The 15,011-nt window shown below is 51.9% G+C and overlaps 2 protein-coding genes across 2 annotated transcripts; one reads left to right on the forward strand and one right to left on the reverse strand.

The window, feature by feature from the left end:
• Positions 1–220: 220 nt before the first annotated feature.
• On the forward strand, positions 221–5,703 carry VOLCADRAFT_85820 (uncharacterized protein; the record flags this gene model as incomplete). Its single annotated transcript, XM_002945596.1, has 7 exons — positions 221–413; positions 1,733–1,773; positions 3,051–3,409; positions 3,990–4,071; positions 4,157–4,258; positions 4,357–4,503; positions 4,846–5,703. The coding sequence occupies 7 exons, from the start codon at positions 221–223 to the stop codon at positions 5,701–5,703; spliced, it is 1,782 nt and encodes a 593-aa protein (XP_002945642.1).
• Positions 5,704–7,191: 1,488 nt separating this feature from the next.
• On the reverse strand, positions 7,192–13,721 carry VOLCADRAFT_102615 (uncharacterized protein; the record flags this gene model as incomplete). Its single annotated transcript, XM_002945960.1, has 12 exons — positions 7,192–8,271; positions 8,297–8,658; positions 9,210–9,405; positions 9,519–9,612; positions 9,729–9,790; positions 10,126–10,242; positions 10,752–10,824; positions 10,961–11,118; positions 12,001–12,064; positions 12,480–12,637; positions 13,141–13,342; positions 13,629–13,721. The coding sequence occupies 11 exons, from the start codon at positions 13,719–13,721 to the stop codon at positions 8,607–8,609; spliced, it is 1,269 nt and encodes a 422-aa protein (XP_002946006.1). The 3' UTR covers positions 7,192–8,271; positions 8,297–8,606.
• Between the last annotated feature and the right edge of the window lie 1,290 nt (positions 13,722–15,011).

Below are 15,011 nucleotides of genomic sequence, written 5' to 3' on the forward strand. Positions count from 1 at the left end.
TTTATATACACTTGTACAGGCGCATTTTGTAAATCGCACGCGCGCATCCGCGCGGCAAAATTCGCTCCTGGCTTTTTTGGACGATGTACATCCCGTTTATTCGGCACAGTACGACCGGACACATTTCTGCGAGGGGCTGCTTAAATAACTGCAGAGTTCTCTCAATTGCAATACCATTTGCTAATGTTAAGCTCACAATCGTTGTCCCTCCTCAGCAGCCATGGAAGCCATTAAGGAGCAGCTGCAGCGACTAAATGGTGAGATTGATGACGAGAATGCGAAGCTGGGGGAAGTGGTCAAGCAGCTCCACAAGCACCCCGAGGACAAAATCCTCAATCTCGAGTACAGTCAGATGGTCCAGGCCCTCGCAGAATTGAGGGCCTGCCGGAAGAACCTTGAGGATAAACTGCAAGGTGAGATCTTGATGTATATGAACCGCACCCGTTTATGGATCCAAGCCCGCCACGATTGCATACGATTGAGACGCGCATGTTGTACTTTAAAACGCTAGTTCAGTGTACACAGTTTTAGAAAACATTATATTAAAAAGAGACCGCTTCTGAAACTTGTGAGGCTGAAATTTTATGCAGTGTCAACAGGGCCATTAAGTGTGAATCTGAACGAATTCCTGTCTGATTGCCGTTGTGAAATCATCGAGGTTTTCTGGTGAAGCAGCTGGCCGCGGTCATTGCGGCTTCATAGGGTGATGCCGTACGGTGGCGAAAGTGGCTTGCCGTGCACAACGTGCACGACGGAGAATGGTAGTGTGCACACGTGTGTGCATATGTGGAAGTGTTATGTGGGTGGTTGGAAGCCAGCAACATTCAGCAACCGTTGTGCGTCTTGATAAGAGCTATCATCATGCACTGCTATCATCAGCCTGCCGTGCAGCTGCATGTGCCCAGGTTTAATGCCGCTTGGTGAACCGCGCGACCTTGCAGGGCTCCACTCGGGTCGGATGAAGGCCAACACCACCCTTGCCGGCAATGCGGTGTACGTTGCCCATGCCCGCTGCTTATGAAGGCAGCTCTTTGCGACCCTGTCGCCGACCCTCTCAGCAAGCCAAGCTAGCGAAGTCCTTGTTTCTTTTTTCTCAATTGAAAGCTTCCTTTTTTTATTAATTAACATTGCCCCTTGCTTCCCGTGTCGCCACGAGCTTTCCTTTATGTTGGTGTTTATCTTTTATAAATGTGTTATACTTTCTTTGTTTTCGCATTTATTTAATTCGCCATTAAGCAGTTCCCTCGTTCAGTGGACTCCTGCATGCCAAGGGATATGCGGACGCGCCCGCTCGACTTCATGCTGTGGTGTTTCCCAGTAGCGGGGGCAACCCGCTGGCCGGTTCTCACAGCAGCCAATCTGGCGTCCGTCACTGCACGCCCGCGAAATTTCCACACGCATATGTGTATCCCACCAGCACTCCTGGCTCTTGAAGGCTCTTGAATTTCGCATGCCTGCATCTTTTGCGCACATACACTTAAAGCCCGCACTCCTGGGTTTTGAGAGCTGGCCTTTGTGCAGGCCGCCGTGGCCTTCACACAGTTGTACGGAGTATTTATTCTGGTCGTCGTACCCTGCGTTTCGTTCGAGTGAGGGGCTGCTTAAAAAGCTTTGCACTCCAATACTTACACAGGTCTTTTCTCGGGATTGTGGCACTTAGCACAGACCCGCACACCGCCTTCAGCCATTTCTCTCCCATTGCACGTGTGTGTATCATGCCACTACCAAACAGCCAAGCCACGAGCTGGTTACATGGCAACACCCACCCACCAGGTGTGTGTTCAGGGTTTCCCCCTGAGCTGTTTGGGCTTTTCGTCAAAATTTTGGCTGGCATGATCGACGAGACATTATGTTCCGCCCCAGTATTCGGCAGGCCTTAGGTACATCCCTGTGCCACCAACTAGGTCATACTTTGCAGAGGGGCCCATATTGTGTAGACTCCAGCTACTAGTGCTTGCTCTTGCTTCCAGGACATCAATTTAATGCTGCTGTGCTCACATTGAGTGAGGTCGGTCATGACGCCGGTTGTCTTTTGGTACATCTGAACTGACCGCCTGTGGACTGTGTCAAATAGGGTGTCAGGAAAAGTTTTCTGCATAAGCGAGGATTTCGGTCCTTTAGCCGGTATCATTACCAATAGCATGCAAGAGAGGTCTTGCTGTGATCTGCAGACGTCTACAAGGCATAGCTACTGCTTGTGTCGTGACAGCAAGTCACAGCCGCTCCTCTATAGAACGGTGTTCCTAGACTGGGTTGGGAGTTTCTCGGGTTCGTCATTTTGCTGCGGCTGGGCCTGTGACTGGGCTCCCGACGAGCACCGCTGTTTGCTTGTTTGTGTTCGCGATAGAAACACCTGCTGTACGTAGGAACAACGCTTGTTATTCGATTGTTGTAGTGTATGTCTTGAGTGACACACAGCTGACGCCTTTCCTTCCTCTTGGAGGGGAGGTACACCCAGACAGGTGCACCTGCGTGAGGTGCAAATCATTTTGCTGGGGGAAAAACAAACACAGGGGTTGTAATTCCTTGGTACATGCACACATGCTGTCTCTTTTTAGTCATATTACATTTTTAGGGTATTTCCTGGGCTCCCATGACTAACGACGACATACCGGTCGTTGTTACTACGTCACCTCACATAGCATATATGCTCTGGTCTTGGATCCGGAGCGGCGGTAAGTGCCTGGACCTTTTGATAGGAATATTTATTGGCTTCACTGGCGGCTTCTCGCTGGCGGCGGTCCCCAATTTGCTCTGCCTATGTACGCCTCTTCGTCCTCCTCCTTGCGCGATCGCAATCCTGATGGCACTATGTGTGTCTGTGGTTGTGTGGTTGTGTTATGCTAACACCGTCTGGTGTTGCGATACTCTCCAAAGGTGTATAATGGCACCACGGGGCAAACGAGCCGAAGGCCCAAGGGCTAGCCAAAGGCTGTTCGAAATAGGTAGATGCCATTTAAACGTACAAGAAAAAATATTATCCTATACGCTCTGTGTGTGCAGGGTTCGTCTACAATGCTACCCTGGCAGCCTTCATCCAGGCGCTGCAGAACGCTGAGGTCAAGGACATCGGCGGCGGCATGTCCCTGCTGTCGTTCGACTCCAACACATTCTTTCCAGATGACCTCAAGCGATGCCACCATGCCCTCATTGTCCGCGACGTTTTTCCCACCCTTTTCGAGTTGCTTCAGCAGCAGGAGGCATGGCTCCTGACTGGCGTCCCTGGTACTGGCAAGTCTTGGTTTGTCTGGTACGCAGTGTACAGCCTGCTACAGCTGAAGGACCCCCCATCAATCGTCTGGCAGTCTCACAAATTCAACATGCGGCGATGTGTCCTCTTCAAGGCTGGCAAGGCTTACATTGGTGATGTCGACAGCTTCATGGAGGAACTTGAGCAGGAGTCAACCTGGTAAGTGCCGGCTTTGCATAGCTTCATATTGGGGGGGTAGGAAGATAGCGTAAGGGTACGACTTGAAGGGAAAAGGCCTTCGGAGGGAGCATGCATGGCAAGCAACGCAGCTGGAGGCCTCTTCAGCACGTGTAGGTGAAGTGCTCTTCCGCGCACAATATCGCTGGTGAATGCATTGGCATGCCGGGGCTGCAGATTAGGGCTTAGGCGCGCAATTGTCAACGTTGTGGATGAAGAGCTCTGCCAGGTGGATGTGTATTTGTGCGGTGCCAGGCAAGGAAAGCACAACGGGTGTTACACATGTTGGCTACCCCTCATGTGTGCTCTGTTGAAACCAACGCAACTGATTGTCAGCATCAGCTTCAATGTGCGTGCCTTGATCCTGCTGCCCATAGATTCCGTGGTGTTGGTGAATGGGGAGGCCTGATGACCAACATGGTCAGGAAGACAGCATGTTACATGTCAATAATTGAGCCGTGTATGGTTTTGGTCGGGTTAGGACATGTACGGCAATGCAGTCGGCCTCCCTGATAATGTCATCTGGGGCTGAATTATGAAATGCCCACGATTGATGCTGCAGGTTCTTTACTGACGGCATCATGCCGCCGAACGTCGCGGCTCACACCATAATGATCTGTTCTCCCAATCGCTCCATTTATAAGGTGTGTACGAGCATGGCCTTGGACGCCTGGACTTCCCCCACACGTGACCAATGCCGTGCGGGCTGATTGGCGGTTCCATGTACAGGAGTGGGTTAAGGGGCGCGATGACATCACACTCACCATGCCGCTGTGGACGTGGGCTGAGATTGAGGCGTGCTGGCAGTGCCTGCATAGCGGCATCCAAAAGGTGTGCAGCCTGAGTGCCGTGATGATTGTTAGTATGATATAATGTGGTCGGGCTGCTGTCCGCCACTGGTGATCAAAGCCTTGCCATGTCCATTGCAGCTACCCCTGGAACGTGTGAGGCGCCGCTTCGATATGTACTGCGGTGGCGTGCCGCGGCTGGTGCTGGAGTTGCCATCACGACCGGGTTACAATCAGCCAGATGATGCAGTCGTCAAGAGCGCACTCGCCTCCACAAGCCTCGAACAGGTGATATGCTGGACGGGTGGGGATACACATGCAATGATGACTTCGAAGATGGTATGGAGGGGGGGAAGTGCGTTTGGTTTTGTGTGGTCAAACCTCCACTCTTAGCAGCATGCAATGTGTTACTGTCAATGAATGAACGAGAGATGACTGCCGCCTTATGTCAATGTGTGTGGTGAAGCAGTACTGCATCGGCAGAACAGCTATGTAGTGCGCTACATTATGCATCAGGATATGGGGGCTACCCCCTTTACAAGGGCCTCACTGTTGAATACTGTGCACCTGGCCTTGCATTGGACTTATGCCCCTCCCTTCATCAATGTAATTTCTCTCGTGCACCCGCAGGTGGTTAGTGCTCTAGGCGCCTACGATGCCGCCCCGGAGGCCAGCCACCACATCGTGCACCAGGATGGGGACCGCAGCACATTCAGCCAGCTCGAGTACTGCTTTGCCACTCCCCATGTCGGCAGCTTGTTTACCCAGCAGGTCAGAGCAAAGGGCCTTGGTGCGGAGCTGGCATATTACATGTCGGATGAAGGTGGCTTCAGCGGCCTATTTTGGGAGCCCTACGCCCACCAGGCTTTTATCAAGGGTGGCAAGTTTGAGTACAAGGTCCTGAGCGTTCCTAGCAGTGTCCCCCGCACGGGGAAGCAGGGCCGGCCCCGGAAGGCCGTCCGTGAGGAGAGGGAAATGGCGGTTACCGCAGCTACTGGCGGGAAATCGATGGTGATGACCCAGAAGCCGCTCGAGCAGGTGCAGTTTCTGGTGGCAGACAAACCGGAGGACATTGATGTTCACTTCAGGGAGGCAGTGGAATCGCGCACGGCGCCTGCCTACCTGCAACCGTCGCATGGCCGCCACCCATGCATTGATGCCTGTGTCCTGCCAGACAGGCTGCTGCAGATAACAGTCAGCAAGAAGCGCAAGGCCGTCGATGAGGAAATCCTAGAGCGGCACCTGCAGTGCCTGCCTCCCCGGGACGTGTACTACCTTGATTACATTGTGCCCGCAAGCAGCTTCCAGACCTTCAAGGTGGCCGATCTGAAGCGGACTCCAGGATCACGCGTGGCGAAGACGACTCAGCGAGTAGTGAAAATAAACTGCATGCAGCAGCGGGCTGCACCGCTGTACACACACGCTCTGTTGCTGAAGAGGTCCTGGTGCGCGGGCTACAGCTCCATGCAGCTGCGTCGTGTTTTCTGAGCTGATGGGGCGGATATTGTTCTGTAGCAGCAGCGTAAGTGGACTGGTGTCTCAATATAACTGCAGTATGGTGCCTTGCAGATTGCAGGTTGGTGCCAGTGTTTGGAGCACTGCGGCCATTTGGTGTTTGCAGACAGCATGGGGTGAGGGATGGGTAGATAGGGGACATGGTGTCAGCTGCTGCAGGCATCATAGTGGTGATAGTATCAGTGTCTGTGGTGTTTGTTGCAATTGCAACCTGGGGACACGTTGGGACACGTGCAATCCTTATGTATGTCTGTGGCATGGTTGTAGCTTAGGTTGTTCAGTAGGCCTGGAAGGTCTTTTTTCTGATAGTGCTGCATTCATGTTGTGTAGTTAGTTGCCTTTCTCTGTGTGGGTTGTAGGCTGACGGCATTTGTGAGTCTTGCAAGTATGTTGCACAGCCTTTCCAGCCTGACATTTGAATTGCTGGGGCACTTGTAACCCGTGCCTATGTAGGGCTAATGCCCGCAATTTTACGAGGTGTGCATGTAGCTGCTGAATATGCATGTCATGTGAAGCATGCCACTGCCAATCGCTCCAAGGAGTGTTGCGGCCATCCTAGTTGCAAAACTGAGCAATCATCGCGCCCCACCCCCCATGGGCAGCAGGGGAGTATGTGTGCTACATACTGATAGGGGATTACTTCTGTGTTGACTGGGAGATGGGCAACATTGTACCAACAATCGTAGAGAAGTGGGTGAAGTAATGGTGAGCTCACTTCGTTGATGTGTCGCCGTTGATTACTGTTGTCCTTTTTTTCGCTGTCATTCGACCAACTTCCATTGTTATCCCGGCACTCCTACTGCTTCAAACATCCGTGTCACTCTTATCATTTTTGTGTTTGTCATGCTGTTCTGCCGCATTCTATTCGCATCACCTATGCACACCTCGTCACCTCGTCGTGAAGTCACACCAATGCGGATTGGTTGTGTGCTACGGTGAAGAAGAACTGCTGGGATCTTCATGAAGCTTCAGCGCAATGGCGTCCGTTTACGTGCACGTACGGCCATTCAGTTGCCCCGGAAAGCGGCACGGCAATTCAGTATTACTGTAGCTATTACCATGACTTGGAAGTAGAGCCTCGTTTAAATACGCGCCATTCTAAGCAGTTGGCATTCGGCAAGAGAGGCACAAGTTGCGGTTTCTTCTAATGCACTTTCTGTAGACGCGTGAAAGCACACACCTCTTTCGTACGGCACCAAACAAAACATGTCCACGTCACTACCAGAATGTAACACACAGTAACAAGTTGCAAGTTACAAGTTCCGCACACAGGTGCAGGTGTGTCCGTAAAAGCCGGGGGGCCATGGACGTTGTATTGGAATTGATGCGGGTACGCGGGAGGTCATGATCATCCTCCCTCGTCCGCTTCAGGGCGAGGTGCAGCGCGACGTGCTTGGCCTCCCAAGTAACAGAAACCGTTGCCTCGCAAGGACACTAGCAACATTGTGCACCAGGCTATACATACATAGCCAAGGATAACTGAAAGAACCGCGCATGCCGCCTTGCCCGAGAGTTCAAGTTCATCTCGAGACACAAGCACGTGCACGCTTAGCTTTGTAAGAAGGGTTCCTGTGCATTTCCCGCGCGAACATTGCGTCTGGTGTTTCAAGCGTCTATCTGTTGTTGCAGCAGAAACGTATGTTGTAAAAGCAAGCAAGCATGTTTGTGTGAAGACCCCATGTACGGCACGGTACGGTACGGTACGGCTTCATTAGGCCGATGCATATGGAAAGTATGTCCTGAACGCGACCAAGGGTCGTTATGTGCAGACGGGAGCGACTAGATTCTTGGCCGTGCGCGTGAGCACTGGACGGCGCCGCAATTTTATGAATAATACAACAATAATATATATTGTATATTAAGACCCCGAACCCTGTCCGCCGAACGAAAACACTGCCTCAGCGAAAGTGAAAGGAACTGGCTCCAGTTGGCGTCTGGAGGAAGCATTAGTTCCTAACTTGCCCGATCTGCAGAGCACGGCACGCAGCCAAAGAGGGAAAGCTTCGAAAAAAACGAAATTCGGGAGCTTCAAAAAACGCATCGACATGGTTTGCAAGTTTTCGACAGCTTATATGCTGTTGTTATAGTTCATCCGAAGAGCACAACACTTGCTGTCGCGACTTCATTGCGGATTTAGCAGTAAGGACTGCGGACTGCGGATAGAGGTTAGCGGAGAGATAATAACGGTCAGAAGTTAATGTACCAATACGCAGCGGCAGCAGCACCACCACCACCAACATGACTACCACCGCCATCATCACCACGTGTTTGCAGGAGCAGCATCACCAACATCACCAGCATGACCTTGGCCCTCGCTGCCCATCATCGGAATCGCAACATTGCTGCTGCTTCGACGCCCTTTTGCTTCAAAAAGGTGAACTGTAATAAAACACGCCAGCTACTTGTTAAAGATGCGGCACAACAGCAAACAGACTAACAAACCGAGAAAACCCCGCTCGCCCCCTCCGGGAGGATTAAATTACAGCGATTTTTCAGACATCCTACTTCTCCAAGATGCTTCAACGCGGTTCATCCAGGTGAGGAGGAGGAGGAGGAGGAGGAGGAGGATGAAATTTTTACATTTCCTGCTATATCGACAGCAGGTTATGATCTATTTAAAAGGTATGGAGATTGGATCAGCCTTAGCAGCTAGGTAAGCTCGGGGAGGCAATCCGCGGCGATATCCAACAGGCTCGACGGGACACCAGACACTGCTGCGAGCTAGGGACAGCTTTGGACCGCGGCTGGTGGATATGCCTCGTGCCGTTGCACACCTACCGCGGCCTGGTGGCACGTGTTTGATCATTATTATTAATCGCGAGCCCACAATTCCAGCAAAAGTGAAAGATCTATCCTTACGTGCGGTATTTACTTCTTCAGCTGTGGAAGGCAGTGCCCGCGGTTATGTCCGCGTTCAGGAGGTCGTCCCTGCAGAGGTAAGAGAGTCGTCGCAAACAGTTAAGGTAAAGGCACAGATAAAATTACACAGCTCTGTATGTATCTATGTGTGTATGTAAGTATGTATATTCACTGTGGCGGCAACTTGACCATGTTGCGGGGGGGGGTCGGGTATATTATTGGCCAAACAGGCTGAGTGTCCAAAACAGGCAAGCAGATAGATGAAGACGGCAGGCGGCGGTGGAAATGTCTCTGGACAGGTCCGGACAGGAGGAGACCTGCCCTCTTGTCCTGGAGGGCAGGTAACAAAACCGCCAGCAGCACAATCAGATAGTAATGAACTCGGGTGTGCCATCGCAGGGGAAGGCAATAATAATAAAGTAATAATGAAATAATAATAAAATAATAATAATAAAATAATAATAGTAATAATAAGGGTAAGAAGAAGGAATGGAGAAACGTTAGAGAAAGGCTTTGGTGCTCGATGGTGGTGTGTATGTACGAAACAAAACAAGTTTCCAAGTACGTATAGGGCAAGTAGGAAGTTTTACAGTGCTAAAAGACCGGAACCGTTTCCTCACCAGAATTGACACTTGGCATCCAGCAGCAGGTCAGCCGCCTCAAACACCCGTGGTCCAGCCGTGTCTATGTTCATGACGGGGTTCGAGGTGGCGGTCCAGGGCTTCCAGCTTGGGGTGTTCTTGAGCAGGCGGGAGGTGAGGGAGCTGGTGCGCGGCGGCAGGGGAGAACCAGTGGCGGCCATGGCGTTGATGATACCTGTGTACGACAAATGTACGGCAAAGGTCCGGCAGGGGTGCACGTGGCAATGTACATGTATGTGTGTACATGCTTATAAATGGATACATATCGGGCATCAGCACTTCGCTTACCCGACAAGTACGACGCAAGCTGCGTCTCGTTAGGTGTGAAGGGACACTGGTTGAACGGATAACGGTACGGCGCTAGGAAGGTGAAGGGAATGTCCTGCACGTGCATGCACATGAGATGTAAGAATATGAGAGCTCATACCACCTCAAACGCACGAAGTGATACACTGAGAGCAGAGCCTGGAATTAATTGGCCCCAAACCCCGAACTTACATAAGAGTGGAACGCATCCATGAAGTTGGTGAACTCCTCGCCAAAGAACAAGCCAGTAGTCACTGAGGTTTCACGGCATGTACGGCATGACGTAAGAGAGCGGGCCCCCCGGGCATGTAAGCTGAGGCGGTGTCACATCACCGCAGCCGGGCATACATACATATGCATTTATACACGCATGCACCCTCCATATCGTAAGGTCCGGACGAATAGGCAATCTGCCGTACGTAGAGTACGTACGTACGGCGTCCTACTTTGTGGCCGTACATAACATGCACACACAGGCATCCTGTTCGCTGTCCATTACACCCCTCCCCCTCCCCCCCCCTCCCACTCCCCCTCCCCCTCCCTCCTCCCCCTCCCCCTCCCCCTCCCCCCCCCCACACACACTGCTCACCGAACAGCGGACACCCTGTGTTGGGTTTCGACGCCTGCAGGATGTGGTACCGCACGGTGAGTCCCTGGGCGGACAGGAGCTTGGCAACGCGGCGGGAGGGGCAGTGGTAGCCGCCATCTGGTTCAGGAGCGAAGGAGGAGGCAGGGGGATCAGGGACAGGAGGGGAGAATGGGGGGAGTAGCACAGGAATGCATGACGGACTTCACTGCCAACAATTTACTTAGGATTTTTACTTAGGGAATTTACTTAGGGATTTTAGGAAATATAGTCGAAGGGTTGAATGTCTTATCTAACCACGGGCAGCAAACGGGCAGCAAACGGACAGCAAACGGACAGCAAACGGGAAGCAAACGGACAGCAAACGGACAGCACGCGACCCCACGCGAAAAAAATGTTATACAGGGTTGTCAGTATCGGAAAAGGTCGTGTGCCGTCCAGTATGCCTGTGGCTGTGCGTGTTGCGCTGGTTGGGTCGCACCGGGACCGTCACCCTCAGATCCCCGAAACCCCTTTACCCCGCTTGGGAGGTAAGAGCCCTCCCACACACACCCAAAACAGCGTGTGTACGAAGGGTAACGCATGGCCGTATCCGTGCCGTACAATGTCGTGTACCTACGCATACACACCTGTAATCACATTGATAGCTGAAAGAAGCCAACTGCCGCCATAGTACTCGTCCGCGTTGTACTGCTGGTACAGCTGCACGTACAGTACGGTAACAGTACGACATTACTTTTACTAACATTTTGTCAATGAAGGCGTGTAGTTCATTGAACGAAAGAGTACGGCACCCAATGTAACCGTAAACGGTTAACCGTTAAGTTTCCGTACATACCCGTTCGTTGAAGGATGGCGAAATGGGGATCAGGCTGTTCACAACGGTGAAAAAGCCCTCCACGTCAATGGGGTCCAAGCCGCGGGTTTGACCAAGAACCTCCAAAGCTCCCTCGTTGGCGTTGACTCCAAGTAACACTGGAACCTTGGTGGCGTTGCCTAATTAAGAAGAGCCCACGTGATTCGGATTACGTTCGCTAGATGAAGGGTTTCAGTAATGTGAACTAGAAATAAAAGACCTCAGCCTCACTCTGCCGTACATGTGCATAACTCAGCTTAACTCTCATGTATACATACATACATACATACATACATACATACATACATACATACATACATACATACATACATACATACATACATACATACATACATACATACATACATACATACATACATACATACATACATACATACATACATACATACATACATACATACATAGGACGTGGGACGAGGAGTCCTTTCCCTTCTCTTCCGGACACACATTCAGGCTTTGGCATATTCTGTTCTAGCTTCTAGACAGCCAGCCGTACATGTGCCATGCCGTACATAGTAGTTGTACAGCAAGGGATACCGTGGTACTCCGTGTGTATCGACTGCCTGTCACTCAATGCACGATAATCAAAACGATTCTTGTAAAGGTTTCTAAGCCGGCGAGATGTCTATCCTCTAGCTAGGAGCCCAGCTGCTTCTTGCCCTAGCCACCGCCCACCCCCCCACTCCCACCCCCACCCCCACCAGTGGTTCGTCTTACCCCGATCCCACCCACCACTGGCTTCCTGGTCTGGGGACAAACTACTTACACGCGCGTTTTAACCCCCGGTTATGACAAAATGGGGAGAGGGAGGGCGACATTGAACTTCCGCCATGTAATGCAGCCTAAACCCCCTGGTGGTCGACTTAAGGGTTTCATACTGTCCTCCCTCCCCCTGTGTCGCGTCATACGACTGTAGCATCGACAAAACACGTGCGTACGGCGGACTTTCGGCGCCTTCCTTGAGCAAGAGAGAATCTGTTGCTCACCCACCCATTGCTCACCGAGCTGCATGAGCCTCACGGGATGTCTGGGCATGAAGATGCCGTCAATGGTGGGGATGAAGGACTGCAGGAGGGACAATTGGCAGTGATAGTGGTAGGGTGGTTAGGGGCGCTTGGAGAGTGAGGATGTGCTTGGCGCAGCTGGGGATGGTGGGGGGGGGAAAATGGTGGGGGAGAGGGAGCGTGTGTGTTCTTGTTTTCTTCACGTTTTTTCACTTTTTTTTACAATTGTCGTAAGAAACGTTCGGGACCTTTTTGGGGAGGGTGAGTTTGGCTACTCTTGGCTACGACTTATTCTAGGGAAGCCGAAACACAGGGATGCCGTACACGTCATGTATGTATAGCCCTATCTTTTCATTTGCTGTTGTTCGGGATATTTCACCAAAACGCGTCCTACGGCAAACAGCGTGGGGCTTATGTATCCTGGTAGGTATGCCTTCATATGCCGTACTGCCGTACAATTGTACTGCCGAACTTACATCTACAGTCCTTGAGCTAATCTCATCCTGTACCGCCAGGAGCGTGTCCGCATCCACCGCTCGCAGACAGTCCCCGGTACTGGCATAGCCACGAGCCAGGGCGTTGGAGCTTGAGCAGTTGAGTGTCGTACGCAGGGTGGAACCTTTCCGGTACGCGTCTAGGGAGGGTGAGTACGGCAAGCAGTGGGACGGTACGGCATACCAGATTAAGGAATGGGCAAATAGGTAGCAAAGGAAGAGGATTGAGCACGCAGGGGAAGAACGAAAGGAGGGAAATGCGGGAGGGTGAGATGCCGAGGTGTGCATCGGAGAACCGAACAACCTCCAACGACACCCTCAGGTCCGGCAGCGCTACCCCTAGCCACCTGTAACACCAGGCAAAGAGTACTCAGGGAGATGCCAGGGGAGCTGATCTCTTCTTACACTACGCCAGCCATTCCAGACATCACATCCCACATTTCACATCCACATCCGCACCCCCTCACTCCTCCACTCCCTTCACCCCCTCACGTTCGAATCATCAAAGCGCTGGACTCCCTCGGCTCATCTTTCTGCTCTCATGTACCGCTGGTGTATATGAAGTGGTTCGGTCACTTTCCACTCCCTCCCACCCACCCACCCATCCACCTCCAAGCCCCCTCCACTCTCTCCAACCCCCTACCACGCAGGAAATCCACAGCCATGGCGTCCGCGCTCCCGCTGAAGGACGCGGCCGCGGAGAACAGTCCCTTGGAGCCAGGAGCCACCAGGTGCAGCAAAGTGGAGTATGCCCCCGCGCTCTCCCCGGACAACACCACCTTCTTCGGATCACCGCCGAAAGCGCCGATGTTGTCACGCACCCACTGCAACGCCAGGCGCTGGTCCTGCGGGAATATATATAATCATACCGCGCGCACAGGGGAGATAGGGTAAGAAATATGCCATTTCGACGTTCCGTACACTGCCGTACATAGCCCGTACAACAAAGAGCACACGTGTACATCCGTACATGTATCAGGACATCTGTGGGGTTGTGTAAGTATGTACGAACATACGTACATGCATGAGAGGATCTGCAGACGAACAGCAGAGTTTGTACGGTAGTATAGATTACGGCAGGTACGACATGTACGACGTGTGTGTATGCGTGTTGGGGAAAAAGGCACTTACCAGGAGGCCCCAGTTGCCGACGGTTAGATTGGCCTGAGGGTCTCGGAGCTCAGGAAGCGCCAGGTAGCCCAGGATACCCAATCGGTAGTTCATAGTTACAAATACCACATCGCCGTCCTTAACCAGCTTGCAACCGTCGTACATGCCATCGCTGCCGCTTCCTTTAGTCAGGAGGGCATAAAGTCGTACAACACAATTTTACGGTTACAGTTACAGTTGCGGTTGGCGGTTACGTTTACAAGTTGCGAGACGTAAGGCTGAGCACCCAAGTGCATATATGCGGGTGGGTTATTGGGTGTTGCTCTAAGAGATGTAGCTCTTTTTTTCAAAGGTATGCATGCTGGGGCCAAGGACGTGTTTCCATGGCCATGGTCATGGTGCAGGGAAGTGCAGGGTTGGGCGACATGAGAGTCGGGGCAGGGTAGGGAGGGACAGTGCACGTGTTCTACAAAAGGCTAGAAGAAGAGAGATCGTGCAGATGCTCGCAAAGCCGCTTAAGTGTTTCACAGTCCACACAGGACGTAAGAGTAGTCAACTGAAAGGATTAGCATGCCGGTATTGTATGTGGACGAGAGATTACCAAGGGAAGAAATTTAGGTGCCGTACCCGTCTGATATGCGCCTCCGTGGATGAAAACGCGGACCGGCAGCTTAGTGCGCAGCCCGGCGATGTTAGCCGGCGCCCAAACGTTGAGGTAGAGGCAGTCCTCATCACCCTGGTGGCAAAACGAGTACGGCGCAATATGATGGAGTTGGCAAAAAGCTAGCGGCGGCATTGCCAGGGTCGTGGGCTGTGACGCAGTAGTAAACGAAGCTCATAAAAAGCGTGCCATGCGTATATATTTGATACCATCTTTTTTATGATATATAATATTGGTTAATATGTTAAGGGAAATGGCTTTTCAGGGACGAACATATTGAGTCGAGCTTAGCAAGTTGCCTTCGACACTTTACCTCATTTCCCTGCCGACACGAAGAACCTGGAGCTGTCGCATTAAGTCCCACAGCGGGATAAGGCCTTATATATTTTGTAGGAGCTTTCCAGCGTAGACTGCCCACGGGAGGCTGAGCGTATGGAATGCCCAGGAAAGATGCAACGCCATTGTCTCCGTTTCCGCACACTGCACCCCTAACTTTCCCCAGCACTGTCGTCCGAACAACTGTTTGAGCTACTGAGGCTTCCAGTAGTAGCAATAAGAAACAGCCTACGCGTGCGGCTGCCAGTAACTCCATGACATTAAGAAGCAAGAAATACTACCCGCGTGTTAAAGGCGAAAGCACTACAGTATTTATAAATTAATAAGCTAACATATGATTTGCAAGTTCCCGGCCAGTTAAAGATTTCCTTCGTGGGAGGAATAGATCTTATGCGTACAGCAGAGGG

Source organism: Volvox carteri, assembly GCF_000143455.1.
Source record: "Volvox carteri f. nagariensis unplaced genomic scaffold VOLCAscaffold_1, whole genome shotgun sequence".
Lineage (NCBI taxonomy): Eukaryota > Viridiplantae > Chlorophyta > Chlorophyceae > Chlamydomonadales > Volvocaceae > Volvox > Volvox carteri.